A 21,559-nucleotide genomic window follows, 5' to 3' on the forward strand; every position below is an offset into this window, starting at 1 on the left:
AATGCGATTTTTTTCTTCTTAAACACATTTATTTAAAATTCAATGATGTTTAAATAGAAAGATTCTAGAACTCTCTGCATTTAACTTCTCAGATCAGGCAACATTCTTACAGAACACTCAAATTAAAATTTATATATATACATGTATATAACTGAACAGTTCATACTGTGTGTCATAACTGGCATTGCTTCTATTACAGTACTACTATATAGAAAAAGGAAAAATCTTTCAACAAACTATAAAGTTTGATTCCTGCAGTTTTCTTTCCATAAAACTGTGTAATAAGTGCTAAGTTTTGCTGGGTTTATATGTAAGCTTTGCCATTTTTATATGGTGATTCTTTAATAGTTGTGGTAGCTGTGGTGATGTCAGTTATATTAAGGAATAACAGATGGGCTGGAATGAAGAACAAAGTATTTTCAAGCATCTGGATAGCTAAAAAATCCAATGAGAAGGGTTTTATTTTGACTCCACCCACTAGTACCCTACATATGATTGCACTTTTACACCTTATATACTTAATTCAACTACAATATTTCTTCATTTAAAGTTAAATTCAGTTCCTGTTGCCCTTCTACTGTTTGGAGAGCCCAGCTACACAAAGTACGTTCATCTAGCCACCCAACGTACTATAATTCTGTGCCAGAGAACAAGCTTCAATTTCAAGTTCATATTTGGACCAGACCAGTATTTTCTCACTTGCAAATTGATCACAGATTTTAATTTTCTTCAAAAAATATTGGAAGCTAAAACATCATAAAGAACATTTTCAGCCAATGGCTATACATTAGAATTCTGAACTCCAGTCTTTTGATTCACACACCTCATTTAAATTAAACTGATCAGTCTGATGGACTACATATGAGTTCAAATCTGGGAACTAATCCTGTGTCAAAACAAAGAATTTATACACTAGCTTACATTCTCTTCTTTATGGAGACAAGTTGCTGAATCAGAGACTTTCACATATAAGCTTATACAGATAAAGTGCCATGAAGTTACCAGCATGTTAACTATGACAGGGTCAAGCTACTACTCATCTACAAAAGACAAGTCTTGGTTCTATGAAGCCAGTGAACAACAGTCTCCAGAGACTTCATACTTCATTAGACAAATAAGTATACAAACCACACAAATCTTACTAGTCATTCTAATGCTATGAAATACCAACAAATCAGAAAATACAAAAGAAGTATTGTATTAAGCATTTGTCTAGAATGCAAAAAAAAGTTATTATCTCCATGGATGTATGCTCCAATAACTGTAAAATTCTTAACTGCTTGTTGTTCGGCTAAAGATGGGATTGTTTTTAAATGCAATAAACACAATAAATGCCTCTTTCTGTATTGCGTTCCACTTTGAAATGCCAACGGATTAACAATCCTGAAATACAGCAGCACATATCACTTGGCTTATGCTTAAAGTGCAGTGGAAATGGTGTACAGACAATGTCTATTGGTCAGAGTCACCAGAGCAATTACTTCTTAGCCTTGCAGTCAAGCTGCAGACTAATGAGAGAGACTGGACAGGATCAGAGTACTGGAATACACAGTAAGCTACTAAGTCATAAAAAATGCCGAAATATTCTTTTGAACCTAGCGTTAAAGCATTAGGATTTTTTTTGCAGGCATTCATTGTTGCTCATATGGTCCTCAAATAGCCAAGGCCAACAATAACACTGACAGTTCAAAGGTGACACATCAGACTATCACACCAAAATGCCTTCCCAGTTTGATCCGTAAGTATCCTTAAATGGTCAACTCTGGTTATAAAGAATGAATGCCACAGAAAAGTCAAAGACAGGTAGCAAGCAATCAGTACCTTAAAGTAAAACAAGTTGGAAATTACTAGATAACTAAACAAGGCTGTACATATCTTTTTACACCACTCATCTGTTATACATGTTACACATGCTTTTATCAGAAAAGATGCAAGAAAAAGGGAAAGAGACAACTAGGAGTAAAATTATAACTCAGCACACAGCAAGACACTACTGTGTCAGTAAATAAGAAGTCACTGTCTCCAAAACTAAGTTGTATTTTAAAATATGGTAAAATACTCTCCTGTAATACATCTGTGTAACTGTAACACAAGTGCTGATTTTCCAACAGATAGGAAAGTGGAGTAGCCATGGCTATCAGCATCACATGAAGTAATATAAATATTCAAACACTAATTAACATGATTACAGAGAAAATTAATTTTCAGTACTTTCATTAGGCAAATAGTCTCTCCTTCTTTATTATTTCTGCAAGGGGAAGAAGGACTGATATAAGAACAACATTAGAAATTTTAGACCTACTGAATTACTTTATTTTGTCTTAGAAGACAGTTGGACACTACTATAGCATCTTAAGTCAATAAGCTGCAGTATGTCCTGCATTTCAGCCTACGCAATGCAACTTTGAATTTATTACTTTAAGTCTCTAATTCAGTAGAATCCATAATCACATAAGTAACAGCCTAGGTCAAAACATGAACACCAATAGTCTACGGGTAGCTGGCTTTAAATACAGGATGGCTGATAAATACATTACTATGTGATACAGTCTTAAAGGGTTGGTTGTTCACAACACCGATCTTAGGACTTCAGGCATGACATCTACAGTCAAACCTGCAGTAATCATACCTGGAGAAGTAACAACAAAAAATTACCCAAGTAAATTTCAGATACCATAGTCACTTCTAGTGCTAACAACTGGTAGGGACAAAAAAAAATAAAAATAAAATAAAAAATAAAAAATTTTTTTAAAAAAGGAAAATCACTTCTTGATTGCAAACTCAGCAAAGCCGAATCAGTGCTCAAGACACAGAACCCCATGATATTTTTAAGGGATCATTCCTCAGTATAAACCTAGGCAGACTTGAAGTTCATAAAGACCTGAAGCGTAGATAAAGCTTACTAAGTATGCCTGCTTACCATTTTGAACATATAAAGTCTACTTTTATTTCCTGGCTTTTCAGCAGTTACTTTTGTTCAGGAAAGAAAATTATTTTTCCCCATCTCAAATAATGAAAATCTATATACTAGCTTAACTCAAGCTAAAAAGCTGGGTTCTGGGAATTCAATACTGTAAGAAACTCAGAAATTCTTATTCTTCAAAGTTGGTAAATTACTTCTGGACAAAAAACCTTTCCAGACTGCTTTATATTTCCTTTTAGAAAACCTGCTGCTCCATTAACAAGTAAAATGATATTTATCTGTCAAATAAATGAAAGTGAAAGCAAATATTCCAGTAACTTTCACCAACTTGTCCACACCTGTCAACTCCTTGTATTAAAGTAACTTCACATTTTACAAGGCATACATGTCATTTTGTGGGATATTTGTTTCAAGAATCTTTTTTCCATGAAGAAAAGTCCTCCTTCTTACAGATACAGTCATACATATAAATACAAAAGAAAGTTGGTTCCCATATTCTAATTCCTAAATGTAGTTCCTAAAAGCAAGAGACATCTCATATGCAAAGCATTCAATTACCTACAGACAAGCACCACAGGTGGCTCTAAAGTTATTTCTTTGCAGTATTTCTAATCAAATTGCAGTGTGGCTGAAGGTGAAAATATCCTTCATTTAAACAGAAAGTTCACTGATAAACTGGTGCCTAAAATAGTAAGAGTTTCCAGTAGATTAAATAGAGAGGGAAGAATTATCTTTCTCACAACACATTCCCTAAACCCTCAGAGAAGGCTGGTTTGCTCTTAGAACTGTGCCTGCTTACAAATTCCACATGAAATCAACATTTTTTGCCATATAGATAGGACCAGACTTCATTTCTTGAAGGACAGCTGAAAGCACTAAGAACCAAAATTAGGGGCAACATGAAATACTGATTTGAAAATAAAGAGGTATTTGAGGAAGTTTGCAGTCTACTTCAGTTTAAAATAAAAAAGTCAGGCTACCTTTTCACATTCACAGGCTTATCAAATAAAACTTGAAGGCTGCATACAAGCAAAACCAAGTAGTAAAATTAAGACCAGTGAACTTTAAAAATGTTCAGAAGAAACAAAGTCCCTGATTTAAAGCCTTCATGCTTTCCTATTGCAAAAACAGGTTTGGAACTTGTTAGTGATCAAAACAGAAATTCCGCTCGTGAGAACACATCCAAGCTATAATGCTCTATCTATGTGGTTTTAACTCAATTCACAGTGGCATTTCAGATGTTTGTGATGGAAACATCCCTGAGGCTAGCAACACAAGCTATTTTGCTTCAGACTGAATGCACGTTAACATAATGTTCTAGTTTCAGGCCAGCCAGGTCAGAGTACTACTTAGAGCAATCAGTCATCCATTAAAACATGGTACTCTTAGGAACAGCTTCACCAAGGGAGTTAGTGTCAGATAAACAGAAAAGTAGTTGTCTGAGTATTTTACTCTAGTCCAAGGACCTTTTATGGTCAAGCATACAGAGATAGGGTAATTCAGGCACAGAAAAGCAAATGACTTCTGACAGGCCCTTAAAAAGTTACTTTCTGCTACTTTCCGAACAAGTTATTTCAGACGATTCAGACAAACATAACTCACCTTTTTCGTGGGTGAGTACTAAGTCACTTGCCTTTACAGGCTCAAATCCCTGCCAACAGGAAAAAAAAAATTACTTTCATATGAGGCACCTTAGCTAATAGGAACTACATAGGAACCACATTACTACGAGCTTGCTCCCTACACAATTATAAGAGGGGGCAGGGGGACAGGGAGAGAGAGAGGGAAATACAATACATCTCAAGAAGCATCATAGATTCATAGAACTGATAATCCATGAACATAAGAGATACTGCTTAAGAAATTTCCTTTGCGAAGGAGATGTGGAGGTACAAGGAAGGTCTTAGAAAAGAGGTCTCTGGTGAAACAGAAAAATGGAAAACAAAGGGCAAGAAAAAAGGAATGGACTTTGAAGTCAATGCTAAGAAGATATTTATATAATTATGGTAGATACCAAGCAAACGCTGCTGCTCATAATTACCATTTCAACACTGAAAATTTGAGCCAAGTAGGAATTATTGTAATTCCCTTGTGTAACTTCCCAGATTTCAACTGTTCTAACTGCAGCGTATGGACAGTTTCTCTTCAAACCACTCTAGAAGAGGGTTTTTAGTTGTTTTTTTGGGGGGATTGTTTGGGGTTTTTTAATGAACTCAGGCAGAAGAGTTTCACCTTCAGTGAAGTACAGTCATAACTTTAAGGATGACAACCCAGGACATGCAAAAATTTAAGTGTCCAAATAGGCTTATCAACTGGAAGATGAATTTGTGCTGAAATACAGTCCCAAGCAGTTTAAATTAATCCAAATAATCAATGCAAGTGGTTATACTTCTGAAACAATTCAGGCAGTCTTAAGCATGTAGGAGTCCCCTTGACATTAAAACAATGTCATAAGCAGTTAGTAACTACTGTACATTAACAGAACCAGAAGATAAACTTCTAACAAAATAAGGGAGAAACTTCTGTAACAATGAACAGAATTGAACTTCCAGTTCAGTGATCACAGTTATAGAGTAGTTCAAGTTTCTAATCACAAGCTTTCATAGGAAATTTTCAATTTCCTGACAGAGAATACTCAGCTTTTAACAGAAGGCCAAAGTGTACTTCAACAGCTTAAAAACACATCACTTTAGAGTGCAGAGACACATCACCAAAAATGTTATAACCGCTTAGATTTTATTCTATTTTTCCTTGTAGGTTTCTGAAAATGTGATGGAAAGCAAGCAGTTTATGCGGGAATTTAGTCTCAAATGTTGTAGTATGTTACTATCATTACTTACATACTGGTATTGGAATAGGGAAATACTGCATTTCACATTATTCTAAGAGGAAAGATCAATTCATAAAGAATAAGGAGGGGCACACACTAGAAACATAAGTTATTGTGTTGGAATTCTCCAAAGTGAAGCACTTGAACAGTCGATCTTAGAAGCAGACTATCAAGATTACAGGATAAAGTATATGACTGCCTTTATGAGGCAATCACTACCTCTATCCCAAGGGGATTTACACAAAACAGCTTCTAATAATACTCTTCTTACCCAGCAAGTCAGTCACATACTAGAAGTAATAGACAATATGTCAACAAGAAAATACAGATGAACATACACTATCTGTAGAGACAACTTCAGAACACTCCATTTACTTTGTAAGTATTTTTACAATAAAAGTGGAAAGGATGTGAAAGTAATTAATTGACATACGTCATATTTAAGGCACTTCAACCTCTCAGCAGTGTAGGATTAACAACTCTATGCTTATTAAAGTACTTAGTATTATTTATGCTACAGTAGTGCCCAGAGGCCCCAACTGCAACTGAGGCCTCTGAGTAGGCTATTAGAAGATCATTATCACATTGAGTCAAATAATTCCTTTTCAAGTTATTTTATTTTAAAGAAATAAATTATTTTGTTTAAGGCAAATTACTACCTCTATACACTTCACTACAGTTTTTCAAGTTATTTTATTTTAAAGAAATAAATTATTTTGTTTAAGGCAAATTACTACCTCTATACACTTCACTACAGTTTTTGCTGTTTAGCTCATCTTTATTTTTAATGTCAGAAAGAGGTAAAAGAATACTGCATATTTTTAAACAGAAAGCCAGAAGAATCATAGCTGTGAAACATGTATGCCCTAGATTTCTCCCTGCCTTTCAGGCCATCGGCTCTAGACACACAGACATTCCTTCATTTATTAGTACCTTTATAAAGAGGTCTATATAAAGAGATTGCTGTCTCTCCACCCTCTACAAAACAAAACCCTAAACCAAACTCTAGCATTAGGAGATCTATGGGAATTCTGAATCTAACCAGCAAAATGATCTGGGACAAATTAGTAGGCTGTCAAAATTCCTACTAAGATCAAACTACAGAGCGTTAATGTCACATGGAATAGGCAGAATCTGCATAAACTTCTTAGAGGCATTATTGAAACAGATGGTTCAATAATACGAGTTTCCAAACAAATACTTGTATGTACAATCTGCTGTTGTAAAAATCAATGCCTTTTTCAAATTTTTTTTCTGACACAAATATTTTTTCCAAACGTCAAAAGCTGTACTGTCATATCCTGCATAATTAACTTTTGGTTTATACTAACTAGCCCACTGAGACTCTTCATTATATTTTACTTGTAAGGCCTGTTGGATGAAAGCCACCACATCTCTCTCCAGAGAGTCTAAAAAAAAATTTAAATTACAACTTATTAAAAAATCATGAGGTAACCATTAGTACCAACAAAACACAAACATCTCTCAGATTACTCTGCACAAGTCAGTAAAGGTAGTTAGTCAGATGCTGCATTTTCATCTGTTATGAGATAAAACACATGACTTACGATCAAGTATTCAACAATTCAGTATATACTGGCACAGCAGCCACAAGCCTGCTGGGGATCAGAAGTAATCTACCTGACAAGGACGCTCCTACTGCATCCCGTATGCTCACTGGCACTGGGCAGCCAGCACCCACCCACTGCTCTGGTGGCATACAGTACAGACATAAGTTGGACTGTAAAAACACTACCTGAACTTTTCTGTAGTTTGCTTATCACTTCAGTGACAGACTCAGCACAAGTTATCCATATGTCATAATTTCTATACACTCGATCTCCTACCCAATCAGTTACCACCTGACCTATCTTACATGTATTTTACAAACATTTCAGTCTGTTGCAGTGCCATTTTAAGCAATGTAAACTGTTCCTTAATTTCCACAGTTTAACATTGGAGTTGAATAATCTATTCCAACAAATCATCTCTGGAATTCATATGCTCTTAAATGCTTAATGAAGAACAGATTTTCAGTGAGATTCTCTAATTTCCTGTTTCAGGAAAGGATCTTACCAGATTGCAAAGCTTAATTTTTCATTCTTTTAAAGAAGAAACTATGCTACTGGAGGTACAAGACCCCAAGTTCTACCTTCACTCAAGAAAAACAGAAAATCTAAAGCATAGTACAGCAATTCTAGTATTCGAGAATAAACAGTATGCCCATGAATGAAATTAATATTTCATAAAACAAGGAAAAAACACTTTGAATTTTCCTTTCACAAGTCACCTTATTTCCTGCATACCTCAGAACTGCTTGTTATGATCCACAAGCAAATTTCACAACTGGAAATGTCTGCAAAAAAGAATAAACTTTAACAAGTTACTTACTGTAGATTCGCTACTTTTACTGATACAGGAACGTGGGGAAGCTGAGTGGCCCATTTCAGTGTAACATCTTCATAAACATTCAACATTTTATTATGGTTTCCAACTAGAGTGTTTATTGTTCCTTCTTTCACTGTTAAAGATATAAAACCAGTTTAGGATGAAAGATTTTCAAAAGCCAGTACTCTTCTTTGAGGCTTAAATCACTACACTATATTTCTTTTCCTTTTAAACCATTACTTGTTATAAATGAATTTAGCATAATTAAAGTGTCAAAAGTCATGAAAGTTACATCAACAACAACCAAGGATATATGTGATTAAATATGAATACCAATTTCAATTGTTAACTACACAACACATGCCATAACTTTCCAAGGCTCTCGCTAGCCATGTTTGGTAATTTAAAACATGACTAACAAAGATTCGTAACTGCTGTGTTGGCATGCCAGGATAGATATGACAAAATATACATTGGTTAAATATTAGCTGCTTAGACTCTTCATGAATTCGTTGACCTGTGAATACTGATTAAAAAGTTACAGGTTTTATTTATGGTATAATTTAAATCAGAAAGTATAAAGCATGAAGATTGTTAAGATCATATTTGTAAAGTCTAAAATTATATTTTAAGTCTAAAATAAGACATGGTGTCAAAAACTTATCAGGGAGTTTTTGAAACATTAATATAGAATAGGTATTAAGAATCTGTAGTTCTGTAGTAGCATCCAACCAAGTTGTTTCCATACAATGTAGAAAATTAGTTTCATGTCCTAACAGTAAACTTTGATTTATTTATTTTTTTTTTAATCAGTAAGTGACAGAAGGTCCTCAAACACTAGTTTACTATTCCAAAACCTCTCATTCTTCCATGTTTGTTGCTTTTGTATCTAGGACAAACTCACTCAAACACTAGACAAGTATCTTAACTTGGTGATGAGAAAAATATCTATTTAGATTCTGAAAATTATGACACTTCACACTAAGTAACACTTGAAAATAAGCCTGGTTCATCCAAAAAGAGAGCTCCTATTCCACAGATTTTCTACAAGTCTTATTTATTTATTTATCAGGAAAAAAAACGTTCTTAGTTGTAAAAGTAATCAAGCTAAAGTTAAGTTGAGTTTTCCTTTTACAAACCTGAACAATAAGGAACGAAGCAACTTGGACTGTAATCAAGCTTTTTCATGAATCGAATTTGCCCATTATCCTTAAGGCAAAAGAAGTTTCTCTCACCAAGCACAAAAACAGAAGAAACTGCCTGATTAAAGGAGACAACGCATATATCCAGTGCTTGCTCTCCAATGTTTAAAACCCAATCCACCTTCAAAAGAAAAAACATGCTCCAGAAATCAGTTGACAGTTGCATATTAAAGACAAAACTTATAGAGATGGCTCAGAACACATCAAGTTATATAAATATCAGTAACATAGATAGAAAAGCAAAATCAAGGTCTTTTTCTAAATGAGAAAATATTAGTTGTCCTCTTATTTTGAAGGGAGTTGGTGACTTTACTTATTGTGACTAAAGAGGCAAAAACACCATACACTTTTTGAAGCAGTCATGAATAGTCGGCTATGCAGTTCACTTACGTGTACTTACATTTTAAAATACACATTACACATCCTATTCAAAATGAAAACTCTTTCTTTCTAATTCAGCTACCAAATCCAAGAATAGAGCATTAGAATAATTCAAATCTGCCCCTTAGATATGACCTTAGATATTAAAGGTCAAGGTTAGAGAGCAAAAAGTGACAACTTATTCTACCAATACATGTAAATGTAAAAATAGACAAAGTTTTAGGTCTCTAAGACAATATTCATGCTTGCAGTCACTAATGTACACCCTTCAATCTGAAGAATGTTTGTGTATATGGTAGCTTGTCTACTTTTCCAACTAAATAGATTGATATAAGCAGCAACTACTTAACAAATCATGCCTTGCCTATATCCTCACATCTTTAAACAATACTACTGTTTATTGATACATTTCATTGTGTTTCTTATTTCAGCTCCTCTGAGAAATTTCACCTAATTTACACATGCAAAAATTGCTTTTGACTGCTGCCAAGCTGGTTAAACAGAAATTCAGAATTTCTGAAATTTAAAAAAATATCGAAGTTCAACTGTCAGCACTTCCTATATAAGCAGCATCAATTATCTTGCTTAATGAACACAGAATATGTTAGTAAGCACACTGGCATATCTGATATATGAAGTTGGAAGTGCCATCTTAAAGTCAAAGGGGAAAAAAAAAACCCAGGCTTATTACATTCGTCTCCACGTCTGTTTCTCATTTTAGATTTTAAAAATGTATTTATCTTGCAGCATATCTGATGAAGCTTCCAAATTTCTTATTTAAAAACTCTTACCTTCTCTTAATTCAAAATATAGGATTCTGACTGACTTACAGTTTGAAAATTTTCTGCGATTAGCCACTGGAAGGAAGATGCTCTTCCAATATTTTACTGTCATACCTAAAATGTGCTGAATCTAGCATTTTATGCAGTACATCTAGCAGGTAAGCAATTTTCCTGCAGGACCACAGAGAATGTAATTCTCTTCCTCTTAATAGGAGGCAGATCAAATATTAAACAACTTAGTCACCAGTACCTCCTGAAGATCATTAAATCCACAAGTTTTTTGACAAAAAGAGTCCAGGATACTGACTATTTATGGAAACATTTTTCACTGCTGAATTTCCTCATAACACAAAGGACTCCTCAAGTAGAATTAGGTTAATTTTTTAAGTCAAATAAAAAGTAACAAATAGACTTAAATTAAAAACATGAGCAATATTTCAGGTGTACCTATTCATCTTTTTTATTACAGTTTAGATCCTGTATTACAAAGACTGTCTTGGAAATAAATATTTCTAATACACAATTATCTTTTTTTTTCCTCTCCTTAAAACAACAGTGAGTTTTAAGGCCCAACCTCAAACAACTGAGCCCCAAAGAAATCTCAATATAAATCTACTCAAGTCTTTCCATTGCCTTTAATGGCAATTGGATCAAGTCCTTTGTCAGCAGACAATGTTTCCATTCGCTACTTAGCATTGGTCTTTTTAACATGTATGCAGTGTACCATACAGGTTATGTAAAATAAACAGGTTTTACCGCAAGTCTTTTTCCAGAACTAAGTTTTTGCTGTTCTGTTTCTTGTCTTTCATCAGCATCTGTCGCAAATGCCAGTACTTGGTATCTGTTATAGAAAGTTTCAAAAAGTAAAAAAATAAAATGTAACTCTGTAGTTAATACCTTACTTAAGACATTAAGTAAAAAATAAAATATAATTATTATATTATGACTACACATACACAGTAAAAGCACAGTCTAAAATGATTGTTAGAAAGCCTACTGTAACACAACTACCATGAGCAAAGACATTAAAATAAATATTACTGTAGGATAACAGTTAAGTGTAAAGGCAGGAATTAAACTAAACCATTCTATTCAGATTTTATCTGTTGTTAAAATAAATTCAAGAGCTGAATATATTAGAGAATAGAAATCTAGACCACAAAGACAACAGAAGTAAGAAACCAACGTATTTTAAAATTGTGAAATTAGGATTCTAAAAAAGAATAAACTTTCTTGCTCTTATTAAGTTTTTTAAAAAAGGTCCTAAACTACCCTGAAATAAATCATCTGCTATATCTAGTAGTTACACTCTCAAGCAGATCCATTAAGTAAACTAAGTGGTTCCAATCCAAGAGATAACAGTAAACTGGCACCAGTAGGTGGCACATCTGTTTCAAAGCTATTTGGAAAACAAGAAAAAGATGGGAGGTTTGTGGGTTGGGTTTCTTTTATTATTTCATAACTGTCAACCAACTATACTAAGAAAAACTGGCAATGAAGACAGTAGAACAAGAGATGTCAACTGCCATAAAAGCTCCACACATCTATCTATCCTCATTTACATCTACACAATTCTCATTGTCATCATTGACTCTTCTGAAATTATTTCTTTCCTGAATTTTGCTGGTGTCCTAACTTACTGAACTACCCTGTCTTACCATATTACAGTTTGGCTGAACTATGACATATGCACATTAGGTAATATGTAATATACTGAATTTTCCTACAAAAGTGAAATACACGACAACAACAAAAAAACCACCAACAAAACAAAACAAAAAAAAAACATATCCAAAAGATCCCCAGGTTAGATTTCCAAGGCATAATCTATAAAAAGCAGCACTCTTATTTTCTTTGATATTATTTGATTACCTGTAAAAAAAAATCCTTAAGGTACTTGGTCAGCCCATTCCTCCAGCTTGATGAGATTCCTCTCAAAGGCAGCCCTACCCTCTTTATATTAGCCACTTCCTACAATTTGGCATATCCTTTAATTTCAGGATATGCATTCTGTCCTATTGTCCAGGATGAGGATGTTAAGGAAATACTGGCTCCATTATCAGCTCCTGAACATCATTCATCTTTGACTGCTAGTTAGAACTGTGGATAACTACTACTCTGTAAGGCTGACAGCTCTGTAATTTTTTCCATTCATTTTTTAGTTCTTTTTCTAATCTTGGGAGAGTAGATCTGCCCCAAACACCACACCATCTCAATTTACTGCTAGGCACGCAGATTTGAAAAGCATAAGAGCAGACCTTGTCAGTTTTAACAGAGAAAAGATGAGGCGAAGCAAGCATTAAGGTCCTTGGTCTTTTCATGCCTTTGTTGAAGTTGTCCAACCCTTTCAATAGTGGGTCAATTTCCTAGATCTACCTTTTTACATCTGAGCTACCTCTGGAAGTCCTTGTTATTCAGACCTTCTGCCAGCAGACGTTTTAGCCAAGCTTACATCTTCTCAGTCCCATCCCTTGCATGCCCACATGTTTTACATTCCTCCTTAGTAGTCCAATTTAACTTCCTCTCATACATTTCCTTTTTTCCACATCATATTTTTCTTCTTTTCTGTAACAACCTATCACCTGCTTTGGGATACAATATTAGTAAAGGCAATAAAAACTGGACATGATTACTTTTAATCTTTTTACATACTGAATGATAGCACCAAAAATATGCTGTAGTTACTGAATATTAACACATACTTGTAACTCTCAACCTGTCGACAAGAAGACACTGTAATGAAAGAATCCGTCCGAGAGCTGTAAGTCAAGGGACCAGGCAGAAGAAAACCAGGTAAAAAACGGCCAAAAGCATAGCTTTCCTGTTCAAACAACATGAGCATCCCATCCATGGACTGTATGCATATCAAATCTCGACCTAGGGAAAGCAAAATAAAGAAATATAAAGGAAACCAAGCAATGTTATTTATACAGCTTTAATCTTAAAGTTGTTACTAAATTAAAATTGTACTCATAAGTAATTCTAAAAAAAAGGTTCATTTTAATTTACATGAGTGTTTACTATGAGGAAGAACAGTAAATACTCCAACCTCAATAAAAGCTTACTTACTAAAATAAAGAAACTACATTTTTGGGGGGAATAATATTCAGAATTTATGAAGAGCAAAAAAAGTTAGATATTTTATTTCAAATCAAAATTTTTAAAGATATAACTAGTACAATTTCAGTTTAAAATGTTTCAATACTCTCAAAACTCCAAATTATTCTGGTTCTTAAATGCCTCTATACCTTACAAGCAATCATAACTGTGGTTTAAAAATAACCTATTCTACTCTTTCAAGTCTACTTAAGCAACATAACAGAAAGACCTACAAACATATATTGTTGTGAAAATAATACAATTGTAATGCTTTCCACATTTTCTGTCTGAATTTTGCATTCACATTTTCTGTCTTCCAGGAGATTAAAAAAAAGAGGCTTACTCAGTGTTACCAATAAGACTAAAAAAAAATAAAAATGAAAAAATAAAAATCAAATTAAAAAAAATCAGCTTGGAGTAAATTACTTCAAGTCTCGTCCATTACTCAGCAGCCTGAAGACATGACTTAGGACATAACTTGTCATGCCTCAAGTACACCAATGTAAATTCAAAGTCTCATTTTTAAGACTTCTGAGGTCAAAAGCTGATTATGCAGTTTGCATTTCATATGCAAGGGTAACAATTCACACAAACAATATTTTGCATGCATTCAAAGAGAGAGCTATAATAGTAAGACAAACATCTTCTGAAGTTGATAGACATATCTCTCCTGAATTCAGAGATAAGCCCCTATCTGGCAAACAACATGAAATACTTGTAATACAAAATGTCCATTCACCTCCATTAAAATACTTCATTGTGTCTCAGGAATTACTCTATATGCATGGAGGACCCAAATCAATTGTTCACTAAGCTCCATTCTCAATCCTTTAACAACCCTTTTGTAACATAGGAAGGTGAAGCAAAACAAAAATAGACTAAAACTTCATTCTTACACTTAGATAACAGTAACAAAGATCAAAGAGATATTCAGTACCTGAAAAAGCAACAAATGTAAAGTACAGTGCAAAACATTGTTCATCTCCACTGTAATTCTTCATAGAAACTTTAACTACTTAAAAAGAAATAGTAGTGTAACAGGTCAGCAGTACATCATGTGTTACTTGTCCTTGTGATTAAAACATACAACAAAAATTTAGCTTAGGCTAAGAATAGAAAAAAAACAAAAGTAAGGTAAAGCAGCTGGGTCCTTTCCACTTGCCCTCTCTCACCTCTTTTTTCAAATGTTCCCATTTTCTAAAAATCAAGTTCTCCCATCCTTCTTTCCAGAGTCTGCACATATTTCACTGCATGTTCTATAAACCCTGTTGCAAGTATCAACCACTTGATAGGAAGGACATTTGGAAGCGGAATTCACGTTCATTTCGTAGAAGCAAAGTTGAATCTCTCAGTCTCCAGTGAGAAAGTTAAAATACTTCAATCCTTCACACCAATAATTATATACATAGAACTGCAAAACAATTTCAACACTGTAATTTCAGGAATATTGATGGCATTTCAAGTACATAATCACAACACCCATTTCTTCTCTTATGTTCTACATAGATCTTTTCCAAAAACCTTAAAGGTCATTCTTATTTATGCAGTTCTGTTGGTTTTGCCTGTTTGAAAACTCCTAAAGTGCATCCATTTTGAGGGATAACATTAACTGACAACAGCAAATACTTAAATTTTGGTTTAGCAAGGTAAGAATTGCATTTCCAATTGACAAATTCATAAATTAAAAGATAGAAAATAATTGTATTCAACATTAGAAAAATCCCTTACTCCTTATTAAACATGAGAGAAGTACTCCATTAATCAAGAATCCTTGGTGGCTTTGAGGAGAAACTTAGCTGAGAAACAATGAAAACTCATCTTCTTAAGCTGAAAAACGTCAGAATCTGTACTAATAAACCAACATGTTATACAAAAGCAATTCAACATGGAGATCATTAAAGTACTGTTCAAAAGCAGTCAGACTGAGATTTTGCCTGATACTGAAGTCAAACCAATGTATTTTTGCTTTTTTTCTACTACTGCAAGTGAGAAAATTTAAATATACCATCTTAATAGCAGCTCATTAAATCAGTGACCACTTGTCACTAGCAACTTCAATTTGATGATTTAAATCTCAGAAGTCTAATCTATAACATTCTGAAGTTTGCACCACTGCACTGGAAACTTCAAATATTTGAAACGTTTCCTCTTCTGTGTGCAGAATAAAGTCATACATCTGTCTAGGAAATGTAAATTCTTTACCTCTGTTAACAGCAAAAGTCAATAAAGAAATGTTTCCTGTGACTAAATGCAATCATTTTGAGAGAATTATGGGGTTGACATAGGTCCCCAAAAGCATTTTCTAAACAGACCAATTGTTTTAGAGCTATGATTTTCCTAGGATTTTCTACACAGACTTTTTAAATTATAAAGCTGGATCTAGGGCTTCTGTTCAATCTTATAATTTATTGTTTATAAAATCAGAAACATTCTACAGTACACAAATACATTAGATATGCATATATACATACACCTCTTAAATGTGTATAACTAGTATGTTTCCTCTGAAATTTGTATAAAGCAGCTTTAAGTCTTTAAGAAGCATTTACCCATCTTCATAGGACAGATTCCAGAATTGTTTGATTTATTCCTAACTTGTAGCTGACATTCTGCAGCTGAAATATGTGCTCTTCAAGAGGTTACAGCAACTACTGATCATAGTCGCAATGAACATTTGGTTGGATGCTTATACTGAGCCTCTGAAGTCCTAGCCAAGAACACTGCAATGACTTTACTAACATATGATTCAGAAATTAGTGACAGTGATCTATAAATAATGAAACCTTATAGGTTTCAATTAAAAATTAAAGATGCATATGTGAATTTGAAAGTTATTTAATAAAGGTTCCTACAATTCTGAATGTCCTGCTTTTCATCACTAACAGTTGACACTCATTACTGTAAACAAAAAAAAAGCAAAAGAATGTATTCATAGAAGAATTGTAGCGACTATACAAGTTCAAAGAGTATCACTTGAAGCACACTAAGGCTGTCAGTAGATAAATGAGTGAAATCAATCTAATACCTCCCATAGTATCCACATATATAAGCTGATGAAGTCCAGGCTACATAAGTGGACAATGAGGTGGACTGAAGACCGGTTAAACTGCCAAGCTCAGAAGGTGTGCTGCCAGTCAGAGGGACCTCAACAGGTTGGAGAAGTAGACAGACTTGAATGTAATGAAGTTCAAAGGCAAATGCAAAGTGCTGCCCCAGGAAGGAATAACCTCAGGCATCAGTACACACTGGGGGCTAACCAGGTGGAAAACAGCTCTGCAGAGAAAAACCTCAACTCCTCCTGGACAAGTTATATCATGAGCCAGCAATGCACCCTTGCAGCAAAGGCAGCCAACAGGAAGCCTTCCTGCATTAGGAAGAGCATCACCAGGAAGCTGAAGGAAGCAATCCTTCCCATCTACTCAGCGTTGGTGAGGCCACATCCAGAGCACCAAGTGCAGTTCTGGGCTCCCCAGCACAAATAAAAACCTAGGGACATACCACAGCATGTCCAGCAAAGGGCCACACAGATTATTAAGGAACTGGTGCACCCAGGAACTGTGGCATCCAGTTACAGGACAAGAGTCAACAGGAGCAAACTTTAATCACATGAAATTCTATCTGAAGAAAGATTTTTTTTTTTTTTTTCACTGTGAAGGTTTTCAAACACTGGAACCCATTGTCCAGTAAGGTTGTGGAATGTCCTTCTGTGGACATACTGAAAACACAACTGAACATAATCCTGGGCAACTTCCAGCTCAACATGCTTGGGAAGTGAGATTGGACTCGATGATGTCAAGTGAAGAATCATTCAAATAAGGCATTCAAAGAAGGCATTCTATCTTTCATCTGTGACCTACTCCAAGGCACTATTGTACATATCTGTTCTTCTAGGCTGTAAAATTCCACAGGATTTAGTGCTATCACATACTCCGGATCAGCAAACAGTAGAAAACATTAGAGAAACTTGAGATGTTTTGCACTGGTATGCTATCAATGTTAATGACAGCACTTCCACTTCCCAACAGTTGCTGACATTATTATCACATCGCTGATACAGTCTAGAAAAAGTATAAGTTAGCCAGCTGTATTAAATTATGAGTAACCAGTAAAAGTATTCTGAGAAATTTGTACGAACATTGATAACTAGTAAAAGGTGCTTGCCCACTGGTTGCCACCACAATCTCTTAGGTACAGTTATCTTAAAGTATAGCTATTGGCTACGAGACATAACTAGTGGCATTTTTATTTGGCTTGCAAGAAAACAGTGCTTCATAACCTCAGTGTCGATGTGACCACAGTTATTCTACATCTGTTACCTCAAAATCACATATGTTCACATTTAGCATTTAAACGCATACTGAAAGCACTCTCAACACTTCACTTCAGCTAACTGTGCAGTTCCATTTCTATTTTACACCTTTATCAAGAATATAACCCTGTAAGTTCGGGTATAGAGAGTCTGCAACTCCCCTTCCACAGTTTTCTATGAATTGTCCTACCATCAGCAGTGTGCTACAGAAGAACACTGCTGTTTCCAGAACCTTAACTTTTAATGTCTAGCTTCAGTGGAACTCCCGGTACCCGAAACCTGAAGACAAAAAGATTACAGACATCAGCTTGAAAAACCTTTTTTAAAGGCACAGTAGTAGAACGCCTTTGTAGTTCCCTTCTTAAGGCTTCTTATTTTTCATCTTTTCTTCCTTAGAAAGATATAGATAAAATCGAGGGGGGGGAATAGAAAAAATGAAATAAAATTGTACATTAAATAATCTAAGTCACTAAAACACTGTAACAGTAATTATGTTTACATTTTTGCCATGCTGCTATTCTACTGTTTTGAAAGTTCTAAACACTACTCTATATATCATAAAAGACACTTAATTATACAGTGAATGCCCTTACTAACACAGAAATCTTACATATTTTTAATAGAATTAAAATTCAGGTACTTCTGGTTATACTGATGGTACTAAGAAAGCCATCTTTTAGACAGCTTCTGACTACAACCTTCAAGGTTTAAGTTTGTTTAAAATACACAACTTAGTTGTTAATTTCTATTCTTCTGATGACATTTAAAAGACAAACACTGCAGCAGATATAATTCATACGCAGTGATAATCTATTAGCTATATTACAATTCAAATCACAGAAAAAAGTAAAGGTCAGTAGAGATACTGAGGTGTTACTGCTTAAGTAACAAGTAGTAATAGCTACTGCTCTTATGTATATTATGAATATCAATCTTAATCTTACCAATTTCATTACATCATTGAAATTATGAATAGAAAATCTATAGCACCTTCTGCAATATATATGAAGCTACATGTCATATCAGACATGGAAGCATTAGTCTTTAACATTCATAATCCCTAATCACATACAAATATAATTGTTAAAATATCTCCTGGTTTAACAGTAGTGATATGATTGACTATGACATGACATAATATGACAAGTCCTTTAGATCACTCCCGCGATCTTCAAGCAAACTACAGCACTGAACCATACTGTCTTAAGAAACAAATATACATCAGGCACCTAAGACTGAATCAGTAATCACTCCTTCTGTCTTTAAAAGAACAGCATCACTTCTTAATATACCTACCACTTTATTCATCATGTTTGCATTGTTCTTACTAATTTTCAAATTTGGATTTTAACTAGCTTGTACTAGTGGATCAAACTCCAATTATCCACAGTATTACATGTAGAGCATAATTAGAGAAAATTAAATTGTGTATGAACTCTTATTTCCCACATTTTATAGGTCATCTTATTTCCTTTGGCCATTTCTTTTTAATGTGTAGCTAGTGAATGGAGTTTTTATGTTTCACTTTAAGAAATGCAGTCTTCCAAAAACTCGGCCAGAAACGTCCATTTCAAAAAAGCTTATTGCAGCCACTTGGCTTTGCCAGTGACATATTTATAAAGTGAAAATATAACCCATACTGTTTTCTGCAGATCAGATGGAATCACTTAGTGTACTCTACATAGTTTTAGCAGCTTGTGCCTCAAGAGGAATGTCTCTCAGCCAGAAAGTGTTACTTTTAAGCACAAGTCCAGCTACTGTTGTTTTGTAGTTTTGTTATTCTAGAATGATATGGATACATTTACGTCACGGTTTTAAACCACAACGTATTTTTAGAGCTAATGTAAAGCCAAAATGAGAGGCAGGTGGTAGCTCTTTGCAATAAGCTTCTAATTAAAGCTATTTTGGTACTCAAGTTTTTTGCATGTTAATGATTTCCTCTACTCTGAGCCTCCTCTCTGGCACCAAATAACTTTTGTAAAAAGTACATTATGTAATCACAAGGCCTGAGCACCATGTGAAATTATGCAATAAAAACTACAGTATCAAATTGCATAAATCAGAAAAAGCTTCATAAAGTTACAGATTTTAGTGAGACATCAGCAGACACAACTTTACTGCCTTCAATGATATTATAAACATAGAATAGTTTCGGCTGGTAATAGTTGGTCATCTAGTCCAACCCACCTGCAAGAAGCAGGGACATCTCCAACCAGATCAGGTTGCTCAGAGCCCCGTCCAACCTGGCCTTGAATGTTTCCAGGGATGAGGCATCCATCACCTCTCTGGGAAACCTGTTCCAGTGCTTCACCACCCTCATTGTAAAAAAAAAGTTATTCCTTATATCCAGTCTGAGTCTGCCTCTCTCTATTTTAAAACCACTACCTCTTGTCCTATCACAACAAGGTCTACTAAAAAAAGTAAATAATATTCAAAAACTTTGTGTGGAAGGAAACATCAATGAAATAAAATTAAAAGATAAATTGGCATTTATAACACACCCAGGAACCATCTCCCACCATATATGGGAAATGTTTTCCTAACTTGACAAAAGAAAAGTTAAATTCACAGTGCATTGACCAGTGAAGCGATGTACACAAACTGTATTCCCACACACTGGAACAGAAATTACTGTCCTGACTTGAGACAAGCAAATATCTCTTCCTTTTCCTTCACCATTGAAATTTGTCCCAAAAAAATTCTCCCAGCCCAGAGAACGAGGTGTCCTCCAGTTCAAACCCCTTTTGGAGAAATCAACTTGCTACTGAGTGTAGCTGCTGAAGCAAACAGATCTGGGTCAACTGTGAGAAAAGCACTTCAGGACTCACTTCTGACTAATGGAAAAACCATTTGAAAATATGTCGGGCAGTTCTTAAAACAATGTATGCCTAGTAAAAGGCAAGTCTTAGGTTACTTCCCTAACCCAAAGCAGGAAGCACATGTCAGTGTACATTCAGAAAGAACTCTGTATTGACTAGCCTGGTGGTCTGGTGGCTGCTTATTGCATTACTACAGAAGGGATCAAAGTTCAAGACTTCAGCTGCAGCTATTCATTCTAGGCCAGAGAATCTGACAGCACCACCAAGGCAGTGCAATACATTGAACACACGTGAACAGGAAAAGGAAAAATGCCCTGCATCACTCAATGCTAATGCATGTACCCATCCCAAACGATGCACACAGTGTACATATGCTCCAGCTGAGATTGACTAAGTGCTTTTCCTGCTGAAATCACTCCAACAGGAAGGAAATAAAAGTAGGGAAGTGGACAGGCATTTAAGAGAAACTAAGGAAAGCATTTAAGAAAAACATTAAATCCTTATTCTACTGATGTTAGCTTTAATTATTTTCTAACCCCTTCCGGATATTTAAGTATTGCAGTAAAACATGTTCACAAGTCCCAACACAAGAGATGCTCCCTCCGCAACAGCTCACACCGTAAGAAGCCTCCCTGGTCAAGCCAAAATAAAGCATGCAGTCAGAGCTGCTGTAAGAAAAATAATCTTTTTGATTCTGTCAGCCATTATACTATATTCTCTCTACCTCACCTCTTGCAGATTTCTGCCTGCCATAAAACATAAGGAGGATTTTGGATGGAAAGGGAATCTTGAACTATTAAAGTAGCTTGAAAGGCCAAACAGCCCT

The 21,559-nt window shown here is 34.8% G+C and overlaps 1 protein-coding gene across 5 annotated transcripts in view; it reads right to left on the reverse strand.

Moving 5' to 3' along the window:
* The window catches only part of BBS9 (Bardet-Biedl syndrome 9), a 309,787-nt gene that overhangs the window by 264,177 nt on the left and 24,051 nt on the right, over positions 1–21,559 (reverse strand). For 4 of the 5 annotated variants that reach the window (XM_086742981.1, XM_086742982.1, XM_086742980.1 and 1 more), the window contains 4 exons: positions 13,209–13,383; positions 11,263–11,347; positions 9,281–9,464; positions 8,145–8,274 (listed from right to left, as the gene is read on the reverse strand). In XM_086742981.1, the coding sequence (XP_086599107.1) occupies positions 8,145–8,274; positions 9,281–9,464; positions 11,263–11,347; positions 13,209–13,383 (574 nt within the window). The remainder of the gene's footprint in view (positions 1–8,144; positions 8,275–9,280; positions 9,465–11,262; positions 11,348–13,208; positions 13,384–21,559) is intronic. The other variant, XM_086742983.1, reaches the window with a different exon arrangement.

Source organism: Chlamydotis macqueenii, chromosome 2, assembly GCF_036417535.1.
Source record: "Chlamydotis macqueenii isolate bChlMac1 chromosome 2, bChlMac1.mat, whole genome shotgun sequence".
Lineage (NCBI taxonomy): Eukaryota > Metazoa > Chordata > Aves > Otidiformes > Otididae > Chlamydotis > Chlamydotis macqueenii.